At 44.8% G+C, this 26,012-nt stretch overlaps 1 protein-coding gene across 1 annotated transcript; it reads left to right on the forward strand.

Annotated features, from left to right (window-relative positions):
* The first annotated feature begins 5,047 nt into the window (after window positions 1-5,047).
* On the forward strand, window positions 5,048-8,974 carry nr4a2a (nuclear receptor subfamily 4, group A, member 2a). The gene is made up of 9 exons (XM_061841550.1): window positions 5,048-5,125; window positions 5,331-5,416; window positions 5,500-6,153; window positions 6,211-6,470; window positions 7,346-7,475; window positions 7,662-7,825; window positions 8,083-8,285; window positions 8,430-8,608; window positions 8,718-8,974. The coding sequence occupies exons 3-9, from the start codon at window positions 5,502-5,504 to the stop codon at window positions 8,972-8,974; spliced, it is 1,845 nt and encodes a 614-aa protein (XP_061697534.1). The 5' UTR covers window positions 5,048-5,125; window positions 5,331-5,416; window positions 5,500-5,501.
* Window positions 8,975-26,012: the final 17,038 nt, after the last annotated feature.

Consider the following 26,012-nt stretch of genomic DNA (forward strand, 5'->3'; position numbering starts at 1 on the left):
TGTCTCATTGTGCATGGCGAACAGGTACCTCCATCATGGCGTGCAGGCGCCTTCCAGCTGCAAGACAAGCTGTTCCGTGAGGCATTGCTAGTTAACAGTGTGTTATATAAAGGTGTATAAAAGTGATGAAGTGCTGGCCGGCTCTAAAGAGCAGGCATTAAAGCATATTAAGTAGACATTTAAGCTTGTAAAGTGGAATTGGAGAAATAGGAAAGAGGACTGTGAGCAAAGAGATGCCTTCGGGGTCGGGATGTTCCATTGTCGCAAAGTTTCAGAGCTGCTTCGCAAGAGTTTTTTTTTTTCTTCCAGGATGTGAGTGACAGTCGAGGAAAAAAAAAGTAGATCCGAGAAATGATGGACTTCCTCACTTGTTGGTCCCACTTTGTTAACTTTCAGGCCTTGTCCCATTGCACTACACAGACGGAGGGGAAGAGTGGACAAGGGGGCTTGGGGGTGAAGAAAAAACCGCAGAAAAGTCATAAGACTCCAAATATTTGAACATGAGTAACATTATTTGTAGATAAGGGGGTGGGGTTGATATAACCTGGGTTGTTAAAAGTGATTCCAGCACAAGTAGTTCGTGTCTGTTTGGCTATCGAACTTATCGGTGAATGAAAACCATATCAAATGCATGTTAGTCAACCGGTGTATGGCGTTTCTGAGCTGCCACATTGAGGAAGGATGAGCAGCTTAATGGGTGCTCCACATGCTGCCTTCAAATGATTGGTCGGCTGGTCAGGCTTTAGAATAGAATGAAAGAATACAATGATATTAATATAATTAAAAAATAACGTGTGTAAATGAATTTAGTGAGGCAAATTAGACAATATATTGTGTGAATACATGTGGATATGGTTAGAACTATGACCCTCTCACAAATCCCCAGGGGCCAAATTAAATGACATAGCTGGCCATGTTTAGCCCACGGGCCTTAGGTTTGAATTTTCTTTTTTTTTTTTTTCTTCTTTTGGGCATCAATCCAAAAATAATGACCTGAATGAAAAATTCTGTTAATAATGGTCAGTCTTGATTGACAGGTTCTCATATTATACAACAATATGCTTCTGAAAAGGTGAATATGAGGTTCGCTTGGGTCTTGAACTGTGAATGTTTTTCTGTATGTGTCCCGTGACTGACTGGAATTAATCAGTCAATCAATTTTCAATTTCCCTCCCTTTATTAAAGAAAAAGTCCTGTAATCCAATTGGCAGTGCAGAAAATGCGCAAGAGATTATGAATCAATTCCAGGTTTGCTTGATAACTTATCAGAAAATAGTCATACATTTGTATACATATTTCCTGTTGAGATGCTGGAATTCCGAGGATTTGTACAATTTTGAGTTAAAGGTCTCGGAATGTTTCATAAAATATCGACATTCGTTTCATTTACTTTGAACATCGATGAATATTTGCACCTTGTCCACTTTCGAGTTGCACTTCAAGCCGTGTTTTGTTGCGTGATCTGAAATTGTGAATGGATAAATGCATCCCTCCATCTCTCTCTCTCTCTCTCTCTCTCTCTCTCTCGCTCTCTCTCTCTCTCTCTGTCTCTCTCTCTCACACACACACACCACACACACACACACACAATCCAAATACATTTAACGTAATTAGTTACGCACCTCACTCACGTTCAAAGCCACTTAAATAATCGTGCACATCGACACCACTCGATAAATCCCAAGTCAAAGTAAATAAATGGGTAAAATGGCCAATTAAATTAACAACTGCCTTTATTATGTTTACCATCTGACTTCAGACGGCTAGTTCTGATGTCATCGTATCTGTACCTGATTTATTCAATTTATTTTTTCAATTTATTACAAATGACCACCCAACTAGTTAATTTTAACAATTGTTCCAATAAAAGCGTGTGCTTTAATTTAGGTGTGTGGCTCAATAAAGCCACGTGGGAAGAACAATGGGTGGGACCGCACTGGCATAAAGGGAACCTGCAAAAGGTTAATTGGGAGGAACAGAACACAGTGAAAAAGAGCTCCCCCTAGAGGCCAGTGCAATACACTCATTCTCAGCCTGTCCTTGAGTGCACTCGGAGTGTATTTTGCCAGCACAATGACAGGATGCTGAATAGTCCAGTTTTTTGGACTGTTGCCCACACTAATATTCCCTAAAAAAACACAGCGAGGCTGAATATTGGACACAAGGTGTTACTGTAAGATTACCCCGAGATGGGCTGCAAAACAATACCTTTATTTTGGCGACTATGAGTCAACTTGATTTCTTCTCTCTTTTTTTTTCTCCTGTCACTCTCCATAAGAGTCTGTGCTATCAGGCGTTTGCCTCTCACAGGTACTAAATTGGTTGGTTCCCCTGTGATAACTGGCTAGAAGCCCCCCACTAATTATCACCCCCCCCACACACACACACACACACACACTTACATTTCTTTCCTGCCTCCTCCCTCCGGAAGTTGGTTTATATTTGAACACAATTGAGAAAGAAAGAAATCCTGTCAGACAAAAAGGTATAATAATATTGCCCCCCCCCCCCCCAGTCTGAAGATACGTCGTCATGCTCACTTAGTGGCGTGCTTACAGTTTTTAATTTGATTCTTGCCTACGGTATGTGTAGTCTGGGACAGTGCTTCTCAAGCTTTTTCCCCCACCAATTACCCACCTCAAAAAGTACTGAGCTCACCAAGTACCAAAATCATGACAAATATCGAAGTACAGTAGTGTTGTAGGCCCAAGTGTTCATTGGAGAGCCAGGCAGAGGTTTTAAAACTTAAAGGTGTATTACCGTAAAATTATGTACACTCTGAACGATAACATGTGGAAAATTTAAATTTGCACCTAAATAATGATTCCATACTGCAAATAAGTCATAAAAATTGTACTTGAGTAAAAGTTTGAAAATAAAGTGTTCTTTAAAGATTATATGTAGATGTTTCACACTGAACTCATTCACTGATGGAGCATTTCTTTCAAGATGAGCAGGATGTTGTGATCTGCGACGACATAATCACCAAACCTACCAAAACAAAGTACTTCTTCGAACAGAAAACTACATATTTCTATCTTTTCCATTCTTTAGAAAGAACCAACATGGCTTGTATTTATCAGAAACACCGGTTTCACTTTTCAAAACCGGAGAAAAGGTGCACTTTGTGAATTGAGGCTTCTTGAGCTTAACGATGACTTTGGCACTGAATATATATATATATATATATATATATATATATATATATATATTTTTTTTTTTACTCTTGTGTCACCACAAACCATGAGACAACTAAAACAGGACTGAAAGTGTCAAAATAACTTTTTTTTTTGGCAGATATACAACAAAGTACCACCAAGAGTGATGCTCATATACTGCAGGGCTCGAGTTGAACGTCAGCGGCTTTTACTACATGGCTTTCATTATTCGGACCTTGAAATGGGGCATCGTTTGGCAAAATTGCGACACACACTTTCGACTACCTAACATGACACATATTCACATCATGCCGTACATATACTGTGCACAGTCTGTTGTTGGCATTTCTTCCCAGTGGCGCTTCTAGGAATGGGCCAGGGGGTTTTAGTGCCCCACCCCCACCCCACTCTGTGACCCCCACAGAATCTGTAGATATCATCAGTCATCAATGTCAATCAAAAAATAAAAAAGGTTGCATTAAGGCAACTATTCTTTCTTTTTTGTTAGACCTTTTGGGGATTTTCACGTTTGCACAAAAAAGACAGGCAATTGTGCTACTATGACAATGAAATAGATAGATAGATAGATAGATAGATAGATAGATAGATAGATAGATAGATAGATAGATAGATAGATAGATAGATAGATAGATAGATAGATAGATAGATAGATAGATAGATAGATAGATAGATAGATAGATAGATAGATAGATAGATAGATAGATAGATAGATAGATAGATAGATAGATAGATAGATAGATAGATAGATAGATAGATAGATAGATAGATAGATAGATAGATAGATAGATAGATAGATAGATAGATAGATATAGATAGATAGATAGATAGATGGGGAAACATTTGAAAATCTATCAAGACAAAAAAATGAAGAAACTGAAGACATAGTTGGTGTGTGATAACCAGTAAATATAGTCTAATTATGCTGAAGCAATATTTACATTGATAGGATAATACTGTCAGCAAGGATACCCAACACGTACATAACAAATCCATCCATCCATTTTCTGAGCCGCTCATCCTCACGAGGGTTGCCGGCAGTCCTGGAGCCTTTCCCTGCTGTCAACGGGCAAGAGGCGGGGTAGACCCTGAACTGGTTCCCAGCCCTGCAATTGGGCACACTGAGACAAACAGCAGCACTTACAATCACACCTCGGGGCAATTTAGAGTGTCCGATTAATGTTGCATGTTTTTGGGATGTGGGAAGAAACCGGAGTGCCCGGAGGAAATCAACGCGGGTACGGGGAGAACATGCGAACTCCACACAGGCGGGTCCGGGTCCCAGGGACCTAAGATCTGTGAGGCCAACACTTTTACCAGCTGAGCCACGTGCCACCTGCATGAGAAATCCCATTTTGAAAATCAAGTGCAGAATTATAAACATGCTCATTACTGAAGTTGACCTTCCCCCTAACTTGGATGCTGACGCCCAGTGTGGGGAGTGTTTAGTCGTAAGTCGCGTTCAAAGCGAGCGTAGCCGTCTTTATCCTCGCTGCATCTCGGCTTCTTGGTGCCCATGTGGGACGCAGCATAGATCGCATACCACAAGACAAACACGCTCCCTAGCACCAGGGCTGGAGGACGTCCCCCCCACCGGCCCCCTCGCTCTCCCTCGGTGGCTTCTCATCCATTCCTCCCACCTCGGTCCCCCATTGGGCCGCGTTGATGTTGACGCCGATGACGTCAGCACAGCCAACACGTGGGCCACGGCATCCGGAGCTCACATAAACAAAGCCACATTGGCTTAGAGTGGCTTAGTCTAGGCGAGTGTCGCTCACAGGCTGGCCGCCACACAGCTGCTTCGTGACTGGGAGGTTTTGCTTCAACTTGATTATTATAGTTATTATTTTGTTCTTTTGAAAATACATCTGAGGAAGACCCACCCCTGATAAGCTCGCACCTGAATGCTTATTGCATGGATTGAACGCAACCAGCTGGATGTGAAAGAGGTAAAAATGGCTTTCTATTGCCTGGTATTTTGCATTAACAACAACAAGGGGAAAAAATGCTTGTTTGTGAATTTTGGAAAGTAGAGTTAACTATAATATTCAGTGCAAGAAATGGAAAAGAGCACATTCCAAATGTTGCATTTTTGTTTTTTGTTTTTGGCAGTTTCTGCTCTAATTGATGGTAATTCTGGTTGTGATCTTCTAGGGGACTCTTCCACCTACCTGAATCCAAAACGGTCATCGTGTGTACTTTCCCAAGTGTGAGCCCAGCCCCCGTCGCACGAACTTGAGGTGAAAACAATGTCTTAAAAGCTCATGCAATTGAAATCCCGCATGTGTCGCTCGACTAAAGCCGCTGCGTATTTCGGCCGCAGCCATGCCCTGCGTCCAGGCTCAGTATGGATCATCACCGCAAGGAGCCAGCCCCGCGTCCCAGAGCTACAGCTACCACGCCGCCGCGGCAGGAGAATACAGCTGCGACTTCCTCACCCCCGAGTTCGTGAAGTTTAGCATGGACTTGACCAACACCGAGATCACGGCCACCACCTCCCTGCCCAGCTTCAGCACCTTCATGGACAACTACAACGCGGCGGCCGGCTACGACGTCAAGCCGCCGTGCCTCTACCAGATGCCGCACGCCGGTGGCGAGCAGTCGTCCATCAAAGTGGAGGACGTGCAGATGCACGGCTACCATCACCACCACCACCACCACCCGCACCACCAGCAGCAGAGCCACCTGCCGCCCCCGCAGTCCGACGACATGATGAGCCACCCCGGGCCCGTGTACTTCAAGCCGCCGCCGTCGCCGCACGGCCCCAGCACGCCCAACTTCCAGGTGCAGGCGGGCGGCGTGTGGGAGGAGCCCGGCGGGCCCTCGCTCCACACCTTCCACCACAACTACATGATGGAGCAGCGCAAGAACCCCGTGTCGCGGCTCTCGCTCTTCTCCTTCAAGCAGTCGCCGCCCGGAACGCCCGTGTCCAGCTGCCAGATGAGGTTCGACGGCCCGCTGCACGTCTCCATGGGCCACGACGGCCCCGCCTCGGCGGCGGCTGCGGCGGCGGCGGCTGCGGCTGCGGCCGCGGCGGCTGCGGCGGCGCACCACCGGGGCCTGGACGCGCAGAGCTTCGCGGTGCCCGGCGTCCACCGTAAGCAGGCGAGCGGCCTGGCCTTCCCGCACTCGCTGCAGCTGGGCCACGGACACCAGCTGGTGGATAGCCAGGTGCCGTCGCCGCCTTCCCGCGGATCACCGTCCAACGAGGGGCTTTGCGCGGTGTGCGGGGACAACGCGGCCTGCCAGCACTACGGGGTTCGAACCTGCGAGGGATGCAAGGGCTTCTTCAAGGTGGGCGAGAGGGAGCCCTTCATTTGGAAGGCGTGAAAACAAGTCTACTCCCTGCATGCAGCTTTTTCTTTTAGATCTGCACTCTTATACATTTGACACCAAACAGGCCCACAAAGTGCAGCCTTCCACTCCACTTTATTGTTTTTTTTTCTCGCGCGTCTCCAGCGCGGTCTACTATGCATCAAAAGAAGTCCTTCGTGCATTGCGTATGCATTCCCAATTAAATGTATCTAACTGCGCTTGTGCTATAAAAGGGGGAAAAGGCCCAAAAGGTAACCCTTTCACACTCCCCTTTTTTTTCTTTCCATGAGTCAAAAAGTCATTCTATTATTTTTTCGAATTGAAATTATGTGAATCACATTATCGGAATTTGATACAAAAACAGACCAACAATCTGTGACACCCCCCACCCCATATCGTTTTCGTTTCTCTCACCAGTGTGATACGTGCATACGTAAAATACGTTATGATAATTTCTCATTCTTTCTCTTTTCGTCCCAAATGAAACTCTTTTGTCATTTAAACGTGAACCCTTCTGACGGTCATGTCGAGCACGTCTGCTCTCACTTTTTGCTTTATTTGTCTCTCCAAGAGCACAGTAAAGGATGCATGAAACTTATTTTTTCAAAATCCTATTCATCATTTCGATGCGCATGCAGCCTTCTCACTGACGTTCCACAAAATGACACGTTCCCCCGTTTTCGTTTCGACTCTAGGATGCGTAAAAAGTTAAATCGTGAGTTTATCTCCCTCATTTTCCTCGTCACAAAAAAAAAAAAAAAAAAAAAAAAAAAACCCAACCCACTTAAATGTAATGCAAAACAGAGCGACTCCTTAGCCGGCCCCTTGACACTTTTTTTTGTGTCTTTCCCCAGCGCACCGTCCAGAAAAATGCCAAATATGTGTGCTTAGCCAACAAGAACTGTCCTGTCGACAAACGCCGAAGAAACCGTTGCCAGTTCTGCCGTTTCCAGAAGTGCCTTGTGGTTGGAATGGTGAGAGAAGGTAAGTCCGGGCCCACATTTCCCATTGGGCAAAAGTTGCATTCGTTTCACACATGCACCTGGCAGCTTTTTATTGCATTATTATACAGTCTTATTATTTTTATTATTTCGAATGCTGTAACGGTGCCGATGACGATGTCGGCTGACGCCTTTCTCTCGGTGCGCGGTCTTCTTCTCCCCGAACCAGTCGTGAGGACTGATAATCTGAAAGGTCGACGAGGACGTCTGCCGTCCAAACCCAAAAGCCCCCAGGAGCCCTCCCCCCCGTCGCCGCCGGTCAGTCTCATCAGCGCGCTGGTCAAGGCCCATGTGGACTCCAACCCGTCCATGTCTGCACTGGACTACTCCAGAGTGAGTGCACGGCAACAAATCCAACGCTTCGCAACGCCTCGTTTCGACAAGTGGCTTTTCTGAGTCCGCTAAGAAGAAACGGGGAATTTATTCATAATGATAATAATAATCAAATTAATAAGGATGAAAAAGAAAAAAAAGTCGCCGTCTCTCCCTCGCGAGAGCCTCACTTTGCAATTTCACGGATGATATATTTTAAAGGCGCTTCATTAAGTGGCCTCCTGCGCTCGTGTGTATGTGTGGAAATGAAATTCCAGTTCCAGGCGAGCCCTGACTACCAAATGGCCGGAGACAACACGCAGCACATCCAGCAATTCTACGACCTGCTCACCGGCTCCATGGAGATCATCCGCGGCTGGGCCGAGAAAATCCCGGGCTTCTGCGAGCTGCCCAAGGCGGACCAGGACCTCCTGTTCGAGTCGGCCTTCCTGGAGCTCTTCGTCCTGCGGCTCGCGTACAGGTGAGCTAAAAACATGGGAAAAGAAAAGGAAGAAAGCTTCACGCAACATTCCTCCAATTCCTTTTTAAATAATTTTATTGTAAAAATGAATCCTAAATAGAAGCCCTTTTCAAATTAACGAGAGCGCGTTTCACTGGGTTTTAGGTCCAACCCGGTGGAAGGCAAGTTAATCTTTTGCAACGGCGTGGTGCTGCACAGGCTGCAGTGCGTCCGCGGCTTCGGCGAGTGGGTGGATGCCATCGTGGAGTTCTCCTCCAACCTGCAGGGCATGAGCATTGACATCTCGGCGTTCTCCTGCATCGCCGCGCTCGCCATGGTCACAGGTGCCGTAATGCTTGCAAAACCCCAAACCAAACCAAACGCAACCACCCGAGGTTTGAATGGGATTCCCCCCACACACCCTCACCCCAATATGTTTTTTTTTTTAAATAGAGAGACACGGGCTGAGGGAGCCCAAACGGGTGGAGGAGCTGCAGAATAAGATCGTCAACTGCCTGAAGGACCAAGTGACGTTCACCGGCGGGGGCTTGAACCGACCCAACTACCTGTCCAAGTTGCTGAGCAAGCTGCCCGAGCTGCGCACGCTGTGCACGCAGGGGCTGCAACGCATCTTTTACCTCAAACTCGAAGACCTCGTGCCTCCGCCCGCCATCATCGACAAACTCTTCCTCGACACGCTGCCTTTCTAAAAGCAGGCCGAATCCCGAGGCGTCCACGCACAGACCAACTTCCGATACCCATCCCCCACCGCCACAAAACAAGATAAACAAACAAAAAACAGTTTCCAACCCTTTTTTTTTTTAGTTCTTTTGGGACATACGGGGGCAGAGAGGGACCCCCCCCCCAGGACCCTACTAAAACTGATAAAATCAGTTTTTGTCACTCAGTTAAATCATCTTATTTGTTTTTATAGTGCATGGCAGACTAAGCAAATGCAAATCGTGCCCCCCCCTATTATTTAATTTCAATGATTTCCTACACACGATGATTCATCTTTTCATCATGTCTTTAGACTCACCAGATGTAATATATATTCCATTTATATACATAATATATATATAAAATGTATATGCGGAGACACGCGTGGACACTGTATATTATTAAAATAGATGACGCATCAGTTTATAATATGTACAAAGTTTGTTATAATGAAAGTTTTTTTTAAACCGTGCCTCCCCATTTAAAAAAAACGACGCATGTATTCTGATTATTTATTTTGTTGCTCTTTAATAGGCACATGCAGAAGCGATGTCTATATATACCGGACACTATGTAGTCTGCTAGATTTGATACCAATATAGTTGGCACTCAAACTAATATATAAATACATATATATATATATATATATATATATTATCTCCTGTGTATAGACGAGCAAGGGAGGGAGCCATTGTGTTTGTACAACTGTCACATTCCTCGTTTGTATGTGTGCTGTAAGTATTGTTGCTGTTATATATAAACCTTTCTCTTAATGCTTAGAGCATATCTGTTGGCCGATCGACGAGCACCTGCACTGAGCGCACAGGGGGAAACGAAACAAAAACAAAACCAAACCCGTTTTTGTCCACGTTCTCAATGTTAAACTGGATTTCGCGCACAAAAAAAAGGGAGAAAAAGAGGCTGCGAAAGGCCTCGCGTCTGTCGCCGAGAAACGTTTAAAGAAGGACACGATGATTTAATGTTCACAAATAAAAGTTTGAAATGAAGATAATTAGTTTATCTTTTATAAGGCAAACAAAAACCTTTCTTTGATCAGACTCAAATGTCAAACGATCGTCTTAATGGGAGCACGCGTAAGGCCTGCAACAGTTTTCGTCAGTACCCGTTTTAAGATGAGTACGTTTTAAACTATTGAAAATTTAAACCTTTCGTTAACTGGCATGTCAGCCCGTATTTAAGGTATCCATATAACGAGTTATTAAACCACCAAATGTTTAAAAGACGTTTCAGCGATTTTTCATTTTTTTTTATCATACAGCATTTTTGTCCTTTATAAACGTGTAAGTCTCCCTGAATACATTTTTACATTGTATTTCCCTCATCAAGGAGGACAATTTTTCCACGATGTTTTTTAAACTATAGAAATTTTTAGGATACTTTTCTTTTCCCAAATATATAAAGAACACACTTTCAACCGGTATCATTTCACAGGTCACCTAACGTATTTGTGGCTTGCGACAAAGAAAATGAACACTTCTATTGTAAAATGTCAAAACAGGATTTTTGGTATACGACATGCGTAATTTCCATTCCGCAGTCAAAATAATTCCATTATAAGGGGATGAAAATCTACAAAAGTAGAACCTCAATAATTACGAGCTGTATTTGTAAAAAAACCCACCTCCCACAAAGTGGAGGACGCAACTTAAAAAAAAAATCGTGGCAATCCCTTGGTTTGATATTTTTAATGAAGGAAGGATAGAAAATTTCAGTTGACTGCACTTAGGAATCGATTTATAGTCACGCAAAATATTTCATTTTAACAACCATTCCTCAATTTCCCTCCCGTTTATTTAAATCTGCTAAAAACTGCATTTACACGAATGGTGTTTTTTCTTTCTTTCCAAAGTTGGTTCAGAACTAATTACTAAATTCTCATCTTCATGTTTTAGCTCACTTCTCTGCTATTTTGTCAGTAGAAGGCCGTGCAGAGGAAAGAGCAATGTGTGTGTGTGTACGTGTGCGCGTGCTCGAGCTGTCACAAAGCTTTTGGCAGAGTGTGCAAGAGCAGAGAAGTGAAGCCTGCAGGCTTGAAGCATGTCTGGGACACATCCAGTCTCATCCCAAATCAAGAGAACAGCGTCTTCTTCTTCTTCTCCTTCTCGTGTGTGTGTGCGTGCAGACGAAAAAGCAATGAATTGTCCAAATAATTAGTGCTGCTAGTGCTAATTCCAAAGCAAATTGGGATTGCGCTCAGAAGCAGTTTGCTGACATTTAGTAGATCTGTCTAAACGGCGCACGGCAGTGTCACGAGTTGACTCCGAGTACAGTTAGCTGCTAAAAGATGATCATCATTATGTCTGTGCGTGATTACACGTGATAGAGGACCAAATTCATTAAGATCCCATTACTCCACTTCCTCCTCGGCACACTTGACATGATGGGGAGGGAAGGAGGCTAGAGGAAGGAATCATTTAGAGCTGCACTCTAACAGTGTGCGTGTGTGTGTGTGTGTGTGTGTGTGTGGAGGGGGGGGGTGTCGCCTTAACACTATTACATGTGCATGCCTGCACGCTTTCCATCATCCATGTGTGCACAATGATGGCGGAAATGTGGACGTGCCACCACACCTGTTTGAATGGACGCGATGAGGGTGACTGACAAGAAGAACGCTGATGCTCATGTGCAACAGAAAGATCCCACCGGAGTGTTTAGATGACAATCAAGCAGCAGCAAAAGCATTTCAAGATGTAAAAATATACATGCGAATGGTCAGAACTGCACAGTACACTAAGCAGAGGGGTATATTGCATTGAATGGGGTGAGGTATTTATGAGAGAAGAAGGAAATCTCCTATAGGAAGGAGCCAGAAAAGGAATACCAAAGGAAAGGGATTTATTCCCACCTAGTGTTTTTCCATTATTTGAGGTGTGGTGTTTGAAAACCCAGCGACTATTGGAGTGGAGGCTACTGTATATGTGAGGAAGTACAGTAGGTACAGAAGAGAGATAGAGGATACCTAAACAAAATAAATGAAAGATTTACTTCGGAAATCTCTCACAATAAAGTAGAGATAGAATACACTGATTGGGATAAGGCATTTAAGTGACATAGTGCATTACTGCAACTTTCCCAACTGTAGAGACTTTAGTTGTTTGTCAGAATATTTAAGCCTTTAAATTTTATCCATTTTCTTTCCCGGTTATCGTGTTCAGAGTGGAGGGATTTAATTTCTTCTTACAAATAGACACCTTTCTCAAATAATGTCAATATTACAGAGTGGGGAAGACGTTTTTCATGAATGTTGGGGAAAGGGTGTGGCTTTTAATGACAGAAAATTGCAAAGAGTACCAGCCATTGATTAAAGGTAAGGTGTTTGCATTTACACAAGTGCATTTTTTTCCATCATAATATTCTATCTTAGATTTTTCAAATATATACCAATCGAAGTTTAAATAAACGTATATATTACCAAGTGGGAACCACCTTTTTCTTGAGTGGTGGGGAGTCTTTATTTGAGGTGTGTTGTTAACAATTATTAGCTAACACAGCATTACCTTAATGCAAATAAACAAAGCAAAACATCATGACCAGGTGAACAATCAGCATCAGTGTTGCACCGTTAACACTCTTCAGACAACAGCTATTTGAGCTCAAAGTGTGATGCAGCAAATGTCAACAAATGACAACAGAGGGATATAGTATATACATTTTTAAGTCAAACTTTACTTAACTGGGAAAAAGGTTATTGAGATATGGACAAGAGGCCAAAAAATTACAGTACATACATGCCAGAATTTTTTTTTTTTGCATAAACATATTTCATGAGATAAAACATATTCTTTATCCTCTGTGAAGAGATGCTAATATCACTGCAGCTTAACTGAGGAAATGTGACCGTCTCCTTTGGAGGACCATTTTGACTGTGAACAATGTTTACCTAATTTTATTACACTAAAATTGGCAGTACAGATCAGCTGGAAAGCGTTGGCCTCACAGTTCTGAGGTCCTGGGTTCAATCCTCGGCCTGCCTGTGTGGAGTTTGCATGCTATTCCCGTGCCTGGGTGGATTTTCTCTGGGCACTCCGGTTTCCTCCCATATCCCAAAACCATGCAACATCAATTGGAGACTCTAAATTGCCCCTAGATGTGAATGTGAGTGTAGCTGGTAACCACTTCAAGGTTTACCCCGCCTCCTGCCTTTTGACAGTGAGGTAAGATCTAGTACTCCCCACGACTCTTGTGAGGATAAGCGGCTAAGAAGATGGATGGATATTATACTAAAATTGTTATACAAGATATTGTAAAAGTTTTCCAAAATCGGAAGGCAGTCCAAATTGTTTCATCCATCCATCCAACCATTTTCTGAGCTGTTTATCCTCACAAGGGTCACGGGATAATTCCCACATAATTAAAAGTGAAGAAAAACAAAATGACAATTTTGGTAATTTAGCAAGAAACATAAAGTCGACGCACATTATTAGCATAAGAGGGCCACATAAAATAATGTGGTGGGCCAGATGTGGCCCTCTGGGCCTTGTGCTTGACACCCATAGTATTATATTGCCCCCCAAGGGGCCAATGCGCGCACATATCAGAAGGAGCACCACAATGTCAATGCAAACACAAAAATGTTGCAAAAATGGTCCATTATTTACTATGTATTTGTCAATAATGAATTTTTAAAAATAGTATAATAATGTAGTGTTATTTTTCCTCATTAAAACATCTTTTTTGGGGGTGTGGGAGGTGTGTGAGGCTGGAACAGAATACTGACATTTCCATTCATTTAAACAGAGAAATATGATTTGAGATTTGAGATTGGAAATGGACCTCGTGTTCTACGTTCTGTAGTGCTGCTCAAAATGCACGAAGAACACAACATCCATCAATGCTCCTATTGGTGGAACTAACATGTTGAAGAGTCCAATCAAAAGCTTTGTCAAAGCGGCAAAGATGAACAAATGCAGCTTGCACGCGGATGGATTGGGCCTGCGGTCTTGTGTATCCCTTCATCCTTCATCGCGCTAAACAGCCAATCGATGTATGAAGGATCAAGGCAGGCACCACCAAGAGCGATGACGAGGCACCAATCAAAGGCCTCCGCTCCTTCTCGCCTCTAATGGCCATTAGCAGCTCTGACGAAGGCGACACCAGGTTGGTCCCCGACGGAAGATTGACTGAACTTGACGGCCGCTCACATCGCTCATACATATTTACTTCACTTTCCACAGCTGTGTGTGTGTTTGTGTTCTTATTGCATATTCCTGATAGATGCTGTCAAATCATTGCTACAAGCTGTGGTGGAAAGTATGAAAGTGCAAAACTTTGTTACTGTTACTTTGTCATACACTGTGCAAAAACACATTTTATTTTTTGTCTCACTGTCTGAATGGAAGTCATTCTCATGAGCGTCGCGGGGAGTACTGGAGCCTATCCCAGCTGTGCACTCACAATCACACCTAGGGGCAATTTAGAGTGTCCAATTAATGTTGCATGATTTTGGGATGTGGGAGGAGTGCCTGGAGAAAACCTACGCAGGCACGGGGAGAACGTGCAAACTCCACACACACGGGTCCGGGACAAAAAATGATTTATTTCGTCAGTTATTCAGCTCTGAAAACCCAAATAATTCTGAATGAAGTACTGTAGTTAGCGCAACATGCTAACTAGTCAATGCCTCTGTGTTAACACTGACAAAACCAAAATGAAACCACTGAAGCTTGTTTAACTGTTTCCTGTCCACTGAGTGAAATGGACGAATGTTGCACGTCGCATCAAGTTGAATCACAGTATTACGTCATTTAGGGGGTGCTTCACCATCATCAAATTGTAACAACAGACCATTTGAAGCGATAACTGTGAACATGTTGTTTCACTGCGCTTTTGGTGCGTGTATGATGACCATTCACACTTACAATCAAACATTCCTTTTTTCTGGAAATATGTCCATGTTTCAGTTTTACAGTGAAGTTCAATAACCCCTGACCACTGTTTTAGGCCAAATTAACTGTTTAGAACACCTGCCAGATGGAGTGATATGCACTCTTGGCCTACACATGGTGTACAATCCCCAACAATCCTAAAGTATGTAATTTAACCCTTGAGAACCCATGTAATGAAGAGCCCACTGTATAAACACAACGCACCACAGTTACTCTTTTTACCCTTAAAGCCCAATGTCGCACATATGTCTGCATTAAATGCATTGTTTTTGGGTAGTTAAGGGTCATATGTGACGCATTATCTAAACCGGAGGTAAATTGGTAAATGTTTCCAAATGTGTTGTTTTGTGTTCCCTTTGATGCTTATTGATTAATGTAGTTAGAACATGAAATTTTAGAAGAGGATTTGGATGTCGGTGGCATGGTGTCTCAGCTGGAAAGCATTGGCCTCATCGTTCTGAGGACCTGGGTTGGATCCCAGCGCCGCCTGTGTGGAGTTTGCATGTTCTCCCATTCCTGCGTGGGTTTTCTCTGGGCACTCCGATTTCCTCCCACATCCCAAAAACATGCAATATTAATCGGACACTCTAAATTGTGAGTGTGGCTGTTTGTCTCTATGTGCCCTGCGATTGGCTGCCAACCAGTTCAGGGTGTACCCCGCCTCCTGCCCGTTGAGAGCTGAGATAGACTCCAGCACTCCCCGTGACCCTCGTGAGGATAGGCAGAAAAGAAAATGGATGGATGGATTTGGGTGTCTTGGGTTCTCCAAGATTAAAAAGTATTTCCAATGTTATGAGTTGTTGTAACTATAACCTTTTTAAAGCATGTATGAAGGGCCAAGCTAAATAAAAATAATTTTACAGTCACGTTGTTCTGGATCGTAGCTGCCACAAGCAAAGTGTGTTGACTGCATTCCAACACAAAGACAACACTGTCATTACTCTCATCTTGTTTCTGCACATTTAGACATGAAAATTCCCAAATGATACCCAAACCACCCAAATCTTAAAGAACACATTTAAGCGGTGATGGATGACGCGCTGTGACTCAGTGAAACGTGCCTACAGTTTGAGCGTGTATCAATATTGAACACGTGGGCTCGCTCCTTTGACCTTATTGACCAAACAGAATCGGAAATGTCCTATATGAAAAGAGTTAATGTTTCCTCGGGCAGACATGTTTCCGATTCAATTAGTTTTAATGAAGCTAGTGCTCAGTGCTCACTGGAGCGGGGAGGGTTGTGTGTGTGTGTGGTGGTGGTGGTGGGGGGTGGGGGGTGTGGAGGGGGATAGGCTGAAATGCCTGGTAGTAAAAAAGGACATATTAAATACGATACGTGGTGTGCGTTCCCTAAGTGGCGAAAAATGCCTCCATCAGGCGGGTAGGAGCCGGTGGCTTGAGAAGCAGTGAATTGTGGGACGTCAAATGATGTGTTCGCTCTCCGGGGCCGACCTCCGGGGGATTGACGAGCAAACGTAACATTAATCTACTTTAAATGACATATGTTGGCCAGCTTTATCCTTATTTAATCATTTCACAGCACAGTGAGCAACAATATGTGATATTAAGATAGATAACGTAGACAAATAGCGTATCTAGCTCCTGGCTAGCTTGTTAGCTCTATCTATCAATCTACAGTATCTCACTAGAGCTAGATGAATAGGTACCTAGATAGACACAACTATAGACATAGCGTGTTTAAAACAACAACCTAATTTAACGGAGGAGCCAGCGACGAAGTGCGATTCGGGCGAAGTCTGCTGATGTGGAACGTAGGGTGCACCCTGGGCAGTTTCAGCGAGATGGTGACCGGGTAAATGATCTTGGAAATCGGAAACGGGCCAACGAACCTGGGAGCCAGTTTGCGGGATTCCGTCCGCAGCGGGAGATCTTTGGTGGAGAGCCACATTCGCTGTCCCACTCTGAGCTCTGGTGCGGCCCTCCTCTTGTGGTCCGCTGCGGCCTTGTAGGCGCTGCTCATGCGCAGCAGTGTCCTCCGCGCTGCTTCCCAGGTCCGTTTGCAGTGTCGCACCACGGCCAAGGCCGACGGGACCCCGGAGTCTGTGGCCAGTGGAGGAAACAGGGACGGAGGATAACCGTGCACGACATGGAGTGGAGCCATACCTGTTGAGGCGGAGGGTAGAGAATTGTGGGCATACTCCACCCACTTGATGTGCTGGCTCCACGTGCTCTGGTCCCTGGAGGCCAGGCATCGAAGACCAGTCTCCAGCTCCTGATTTATCCTCTCAGTCTGGCCATTGGACTCCGGGTGATGACCTGATGTCAGACTAGCTGACGCGCCGATGAGGTTGCAGAACTCTTTCCAGAAGCGGGCGCTGAATTGCGGACCCCTGTCCGAAACAATGTCTCGGGGTAATCCGTGGTAATGGACGACCTCGTCTAACACCAGCTGGGCTGTCTGTTGGCCGACGGGATCTTCGGAAGCGGCACGAAATGGACCATCTTGGAGAAACGACCCACAACAGACAGCACCACTGTGTTCCCTTGGGAGGGCGGCAGGCCGGTGACGAAGTCCAGCGCGATGTGTGACCACGGACGAAAGTGGGTGGACAGGGGTCGCAACTCACCAACGGGCTGTAGGCGGGAAGTCTTATTGGCCGCACACACCGGGCAGGCGTTGACGAACTCCCTTACGTCCTTGCTGAGGTTGGGCCACCAGAACTTTTGTTCCACCACTGAACGTGTCTTTGCCATACCCGGGTGACAGACCGTCTTGTTGGTATGGGCCCAGGCGACGACGTCTCCCCGCAGAGATGGGTTGACGAAAAGGCGGCCCGACGGACAATCCGCGGGCGGCGGTGTCTTTCGCAGGGCCTCCTTCACCCGTGACTCAACCGCCCAGGTGAAGCCGGACACGAAGCACGCCTCTGGCAGAATAGGCGTGATTCCGTGCGCTCCCACTCGTGGATCCGCAAGAGTGCATCTGGCTTGCAGTTCTTGGAGCCTGGGCGGAAGGACAGAGTAAAGTGGAAGCGGGTGAAGAATAGGGCCCACCTGGCCTGTCGGGCGTTCAGCCACTTCGCGGTCTTCAGGTACTCTAAGTTCTTGTGGTCCATGAAGACAACGAACGGTACGTGCGAGCCCTCCAGCCAGTGCTGCCACTCCTCCAACGCGCTCTTGACCGCCAGCAGTTCCCGATCTCCCACGTCGTAGTTGCTCTCTGCCGGGGTCAGCTTCCGAGACAGGAACGCGCACGGGTGGATCCGACCGTCTCTGGGACTCCTATGAGACAAGACTGCTCCGATGCCTGAATTAGATGCATCCACCTCCACCATGAACTGGTTATCTGGGTCTGGAACAATTAGAACGGGCGCAGCAGTGAAACTTGCCTTTAGTCTGCTGAAGGCCTCCTGGCAGGTCCCGGACCACGAGAAGGTGGTGTGTGGAGAGGTGAGCGCATGTAGAGGAGTGGCCACGGAACTGAAGTTCCTTATGAACTTCCTATAAAAATTAGCAAATCTCAAAAACCTCTGTACGTCCTTCCTGTTGGCGGGGGTAGGCCAACGCCGCACCGCGTAGACCTTCCCGGGGTCCATACATATCTCTCCCTCAGCCAGGACGAAGCCCAGGAAGGACACAGATGCCCGATGGAACTCACACTTGTCCATATTAACGTACAATTGGTGCTGCAGCAGACGCTGGAGCACTTCTCTGACCTGTCGAATGTGAGAGGTTAGATCTGCCGAAAAGATGAGAATGTCATCCAGGTATACAAAGACGGATTTATTCAAAAACTCCCGAAGCACGTCGTTAATGAAGTTTTGAAAGACAGCCGGGGCGGTGGTCAGTCCGAAGGGCATCACGAGATACTCGTAATGCCCCGTGGGAGTGTTGAAAGCCGTCTTCCATTCGTTGCCCTCCCGGATCCGCACCAGATTGCCGCCCGCAACGCTTCGACTATCCGCGGATGTATGAGGTTGGCCTCCGAACCAGAGTCAATGAACACGGTCACTACGCATGAATGAGCGTCTGTCCCGACTGTGAGGTGCAACAGTGATCGCTCCGACTTAGCGCCAGTATACCGCACATTCACCGGCGTCGAGATCCCAAGGTCGGGGCACTTCGGCAGAGTCGGACAGCGGGCGATTACGTGTCCCAAACGACCACAGTAGAAACAGCGCCCTTCTCGTCGCCGACGTAAGTGTTCCTCCGCTGGGCTGCCAAGCCCCTCCACTTGCATGGGTTCCGATGTAGCAGACAACGCGGGTGGCCGAGAAGCGACCGAGCTGAGCCTCTCCGTCTCCTCCTCCCTCAGGCTGTCCATCTGCCTCTGCACGGTCAGGCGCTGGTCCACCTTGAGGGCCAATGCGATTAGGGAGTCTAGCGAAGGCGGAAGATCCATGGCAACGAGGTGGCCACGGATTTGTGGGGACAGTCCCTGGTAAAACGCGTCATGGAGGGCCTCCTCGTTCCAACGGCTCTCGGGAGCCCGGATCCGTAACTCAATGGCGTAGTCGGACACGCGGCGACGTCACTGACGAATTGTCATGAGCGAGGACGCCGCCTGGCGTTCCGGAGCCGCGTACTGGAAAACCTGGGTGAGCGCGCAGATGAACCTCGCCCATGAGCGGCAGATCTCCGAGTTACGACTCCACTCGGCAGTGGCCCACGCCTCCGCCCTCCCCGTCATGTGGGAAATGACGAAGGCGATCCGGGAGCGGTCCGTGGGAAAAGCGGACGCTTGAAGCTCAAAGTGGAGATCGCACTGCGCCAGGAAGGGCTTGACGTTGCCGGAGTCGCCTGAGAACCGCTCTGGTTGGGAGAGCGGAGTTATGCCGGCACGGGAAGGCTCAGTAGCAGCCACGCTAGCTTGAGAAGCTAGCCACGGTTCCAGCTGGGCGCAGAGCTCATGGATCCGTTGATTAGTACCCTGGAGACCAGCCTCTTGCTCGCCCAGGCGTTTGCCCTGCACTTGCAGCGCACGGCGGATGGCTTCGGAGTCGGCTGGGTCCATGTTATGGCTAGATCGTTCTGTCACGAAATGGGGCTCGTGGGTGGACCCAAATGCACGACTCCAGAGACAGCAGACAGTACAGAGGAAACCTTTATTCGGTCCAAGGTCTGAGATCAGGCAGACAGTCCAAACAATCAGAAGTAATAGTACGGCAGGCTTACGAGGGTGGTCAGTGGACAGGCGTGGGTCGGTGCACGGAGAGCAAACAGGAGTGCGGGAACGAGGCATCAAGGACGACGATCTAGCGAAGGACAAGTCGTCCCCCACATCCTATCTATACTGGGCGTCATCAACTGTAACACGGTGCAGGTGTGCTCTGACTGATTGGCTGGCCACGCCAGCCTGGGCAGGAAGCCAGGAGCATGACACACATGATGGGAAATGCCATAGGTGGGCAAAAATCGCATTCATGTTGCGGGGTTTGAACGCTTTACGCATACACGTTTCAACAAAACAAAGCAAATAGAACAGTACTTACACACGTATACTCCTGATCCTCTGTGAAAAATGACTACTATTACTGCAGCTGAGTCACAATTGTGAAACTCTTCTTTGTATATTGCATACATCTGTATTACACTGCCTCCTGGTGGCCATGACACACACACTAGTGGGAGCACAATATAGGCCAGGGGTCACCAACGTGATGCCCGCGGGCAAATGGTAGCCCGCAAGGACCATGGAAGGCACCCACGAGATATGTTCTAAAAATACCATAGGCCACAAATTGTTACGATTATTTGTGCTTTAAATTCTGAATCTTACTTGCTTACGTGAATTCAAATTTTAAAATACCTGTAATGTCATTTACTACAATAAATTAAAATAAAAATATTTTATGTACATGTAATGAACTGAGTCTGAAATTTGCCGCAAACAGGTCACGTAGCCCTTCATATGATCGGTGCTCACAAAGTAGCCCTCAGCCTCAAAAAGTTTGCTGAGCCCTGATATAAGCATTGAAGCATGAAATCATGATGCACAAACAATTAATTTATTTGCATTTCTTAAATTCTCGTATTATTGAATTTTTGTTAGAATTATGTACTGCAAAGTGGTATTTTGCTTTTGAGGGTGGTTTGTTTTGTCAGGCTGAAAGGGATTAATGGCTTCGTATTACTTTTAATAGGAAAAGATGAATATTTTGAGGTATGAGTGTGGTCATGAAACAAATTCAACTCGTAAGTCAAGTCACCATCGCAATAGTTACAAAACAGAAAGAGTGCATGTATGATACATATCTGATCTGTTTTCTTGTGGCAATAAAAGTCACTCATCAATCATCATCGAATGCCGATTCTCGTCAGCGTACTAGTAGCCTTTGAGTGCGTTTGATGAAAGCATCTTGCATCATTCTACCTTATTTCTGCTAGATTAATAATACAATTGGATTTTATAAATGGATAAACACTAATTTGCAATATGGCCTTTGTGAACAGTTATGTGTCAAATAGAATCAGTACAAATTTGGACACCTGCTTTTTTTTAAGGTATTCAATAGCTTGCAAAAAATTTTAATTGTTATAAATTTATTTCAAAATTAATTATGTCATAACTGTCGGAGGAGCCATGAATATATAATTTCCCTTATTCAATCTTCAACCATAGGAAGTCTGATCTCTGATGGTGGTGCTGCATACCATCCCGCCATCATGATGGCACGCTGGAAAATGTCAGCACGCTCACATGCACTGCAATATGCCCTCAGTGGCTGTTATAATTTGTAAGTGGAACGTATTAAACACAGTCGTGCGGACGTAATGTCTTGCAGACAAATCCGAAGCCTCCTTCCCAATATACGGCACTGCATGGACACGCACCGATCACAAGTGGAGCCGGAAGTTGAGATTGCTGAAGTTGACGAGGCGATTGTGCATTCAGGGCGGCAGTGTCATGGCGCAGCTTTTACTTTTATAACACGCTCAAGTGTTAGGCTGTCTAATCGCGATTCGCAAATCACAAATTCACCTCTTCACTACAGTACTACTGTCTTTGCTGATATGTCCACGCACAACATACACACAGCATGAACTATTGCTTCCGCAAATAAAAAAGATTTTATTGTCTTGATTTAGCCTACATTGTTCCATAAAAATGCCATTGGTTCTTCTGAACTCCAAAAAGGGCATGGTTAGAGTATAATTTAATTTTGAAAAAAAAAAAAAAAAAATCATTTAAACAACAGAAGTCATCCAAAAAGGTTGAAGACTACTTACTTTGTAATTGTTGTTTCCCTGCATGAAATCCGCCCCCCAAAACTTCACAAGTGTCAGAACTTTTAATACGTGTTGTTGTCGGGTGTCAAAGTCAACAAGCTTGCTCCTTTGCACAGACAGACAAGAAGGTAAACAAGCTAGAAATTTCGCCAGCGCTGTCGCCCACATTTGCAAGGTCGCTGCACTTGTTTACTTACGTGTGTTCATCTTTTTTTTTCTTCCCTTCCCATTTGCACGAACGAAGTGGCGGCGTCAACAAATAGGCACAAGTTGTGATTATTTAACAAAGCTGCCCCATCTACCGTAGATGGAGAGCCGGATTCCTTGAGGTCTGCGTGCTTGGTGTGCGTGTTTATGTCTGTTTGTCTGTGTGTGTTGGACTAAAGGAGCAAGTGGAGGGAGGGATTGGCGGGGGTTTGTCACAACAAACAAGTGCTTTTTGTATCGTTTTGTCATATCACTTGAAGACACACACACACACACACACACACACACACACACACGCAAACAGAGCCAGTAGCAGGTGTGTACTGACTCCCCAATTTAGCCAAAACCCCTGTTATAAGAGGGTGTGCAAACTTTTGCAGCCACGTTATTGGAGTTGTTAATGTTCACTTCGCTCCTCTTTTTTCCATTTGCTTTTGCCAGATTCAGTTCACATGGTAGGAAAAGTTTTAAAATGATTTATCTTGCTGTCATTCTTTCATAAAAGCTTGGCTTTTCAACAGGGGTGTGTAGACTTTTTATATTCCCTGTATATCAGAGATCTTCACTTGTTTCAATTCCGGAACATATCCCCAGCGTTAAACGGGGGTTCACCAAACACCAAAGACTATGAGAGCAGTTTGAACATGTAGAATTATTTTTTTTTTCATGGTCATGCTGGATGTTTCTCATTCCTAAAATTCCCTAACGTGATTTTATTGGGCCAAACAAGTTTAAAGACTGAGAAATTAATCAATTTCAAGAGCGCCTTTGCACCTTGGGCATGTCAAGAAGGCTTTCAAGGACATGCACTTGAGCAATAGCGAAAAACGCGTAAGAAAATCAACAACCTGAGAGTCTTGGAGGTAGGGAAAGTGGACGTAGAAAAAAGGGGAAAAAAGCTGGCGGAGGAAGAAGGTCGTCGTCCTTCTTGGGTGACAGCGAGTTTCCCGACTCAAAGAGATTCATCTCCAGTAGGACTCAAGGTCAGCCAAGCTCGTCATCCTGGAAGCACTTGAGAAATATGGAGTGAAGAGTGGAGATAGTCTTCTCCCCACCCACCCACTCACCCACGCCACCCCAAAAAGCAGCAGTAGTGTCTGACTGAAGAGAATCACTGACCTTCAAACAAGCTCTCTATCCATATAGAGTAGGCCAAGACATGCACAATCCATCAAAAATGCACATGAACTTTCCCTCTTCAAATAGTTCCTGCTTGAATAGCAGTCAATGGATCAGCCATGAATATTGCATGTACTGCATTGCAGGGGATCCGATTGGATTCACTCTGGAAAATATAATAAATCTGCCGTATTGGAATAGGAGATTCGATTTGAATGGGGAATTGACCAAAAAGTTAAATCGGAAGAGATATCAAACAAGTACTTTGATATGAATAGCCCGCATGATAATAGCCGCCCTCGCAATCAAAAAGATATCGTATAAAAATATAAAGACTCTATAAAAGGTAGTTTTGAGTGATTATGTAAGAGCAAATGAGTAATATTGTAGTTTCGGTTTCTATAGCATTGCTGCCCAAAGTTGGGGCAGAGGAATTGTAGGGGTACATGACCGATGAGAAATATGAATGAAAAAAATTGCGTTAAAAGTAATATCAAACATTAAGAAAAGGAAAACGGAACATAATTACACAGTTAAGGTGCCTGAACAGTTACACACATTACAACCTGCAGTTTATGGCACTTCACTTTCATTTCCTTCCAGAAATCCTGAGGTTTCTATTCATTGCAATGCATGAAATTAACTGCAATGGACTCAGACAACAAAATGTGTATTTGTGTTTCTTGTTTTTTCGGGGTGGGGTGGGCAAAAATGTCGAATGACCCAAAGGGGGGCCCAGCAGCGAAAGTATGGAATCACTGTATATACTGAAAGCCGCCTTCATATTTGAACTTGCTCAGAAGGTAATCAATCTCCTTCTTCTCAACTTTATTTTACTATGCTTTCAAATGTACTATATGAAAAACTAGTTAATTTTCAGACATTTTTATTTCTTATGCATACATTTATAGTGTTGCATGTGTAATTTGTTCCATCAATGCAATGGTAAAAAAAAAACCTCTCCCCATTGACTTGACTGTAAATGCCATTAATCGGTTCCAAACTCCCTCAAATAACAACAAAAACTTTTGTAATGTATTTGTAATGTATTTTGTAATGTAATATACAAATGTAAAGTATAATGTATGGAAAAGCAACATCTTCAGAGGGAGCAATGAATAACAAAAATACTGTACAAACAATATAAAAGATTAAAGAGTAACAACTGCAATAAAAATCTGGATTATATAGTGCAAGAACTGCGACTGAGGGGAGGATTACTGTATCTGTATACTGTGATGTTAAATTCCAGAGACTCCTTGTTCCAGGGCTGGGACTGATTGTTTCCATGACTTGTGCATCCCGTGACTCACATATTCTCAAGTGCATGCACATCTCACACCACAAGTTAATGTGTAGCTTGATTTTAGATAATACATAAAAAAAATCTAAAGCTGAATAGGCCATGAAATAAAACGTACAACCGTGTCACACTTGCTCTGCTGTGTGTTAATTTGTACACGTCTTTTGATTGCATGGACCTGGAGCCTCCCTGGTGGCGAGCACAGGTCAGCGGCTCGTGCAGTGTAGCATGAAACAAACAAATAGAAAAAGCCACCTCGTGGCACTCCACCTTCTCATGAAGGATGCTGCCGGCCGAGCCTGCAGGCCACCTCAAACGACAACAGGCGCCTCCTGAACAAAGATTGTCCAGGCGGCGTGGAGAGGAAGGACAAAAGTGAAGACTGTAGGAAGAAAAATGCACAATGTATCATTTAAAAAAAAAAAAAAAAAACATATACCCTGACCCATTTGCACAATGCAAAGGTATTGAATAAAGAGCTGTATTTAATACACTGGATCATATATTTTTTTGGCCTAGTTGGTCTAACGCGATTTTGGTGAATTTGTTCAGTGGAAAAGCAGATAGATAATATGTGAGGTACACGGCGGTGTGGTGGATGTAAGATATGTTACATTCCGAACCGGGTATCAAATCATAGCACAGCTATGGATGGAATGAAAATTCAATGAATGAATTCATTTTGAATTTTCTTCCATTTTCATCGATCCCAAGTCGCCACGATGTTGGGCTACTACTATATGTCGCCCTCTGCTGTCAATTAAAAGTAATGCCAAAACTGCTTCCACGGTTGCGTTGTCAGGGTCACGTGACCAAATCCACAAACCATCTAGTGCACTCCCCATAAATGCTGCGATAACTAATATAAATACAGATTGATGAAATGAGGGTTTGAACCCAAACTTGCAAAAATTCAGTTCGAATCATCATGTCATGAATTAAAGTCATGTCATTAATCTGTAGTCATAAGAACATGCTAAGACGAGTTGTAGCACCTAACCTGCCAGCTCCACTTTCAGGGGAATATCAAGGATATGATATAAACGCTCAAAGAGATTTCCATAGTGATGTGTTAAATTTGCCCCAAATTCTCATGACAACCTATATGTATCATATATCTAAAGAATGACTAATAAGAGAAGAAAGTGAGTAAAGGTGTGCTGAATGTATAGAATGTAGTGTACGGCGATGAGAGCAGGAGTTGAGGCATTCCGCTGCGATGAAACGAGGAAAGAAAATAAGTCCTATTATCACAAAGGCCGTCCACATTAGACAGACAGTTGGGAGTCGTCTCAAAACTCA

Source organism: Syngnathoides biaculeatus, chromosome 14 (assembly GCF_019802595.1).
Source record: "Syngnathoides biaculeatus isolate LvHL_M chromosome 14, ASM1980259v1, whole genome shotgun sequence".
Classification (NCBI taxonomy): Eukaryota; Metazoa; Chordata; class Actinopteri; order Syngnathiformes; family Syngnathidae; genus Syngnathoides; species Syngnathoides biaculeatus.

What these genes read in the sequence shown, in the direction of transcription:
- nr4a2a (XM_061841550.1), top strand. Translation starts at nt 5,502, where the DNA reads ATGCCCTGCGTCCAGGCTCAGTATGGATCATCACCGCAAGGAGCCAGC. An exon ending in GGTTGGAATGGTGAGAGAAG is followed by an intron (nt 7,476 to 7,661) that starts GTAAGTCCGGGC and finishes TCCCCGAACCAG; the next exon opens with TCGTGAGGACTGATAATCTG. An exon ending in GTCCTGCGGCTCGCGTACAG is followed by an intron (nt 8,286 to 8,429) that starts GTGAGCTAAAAA and finishes ACTGGGTTTTAG; the next exon opens with GTCCAACCCGGTGGAAGGCA.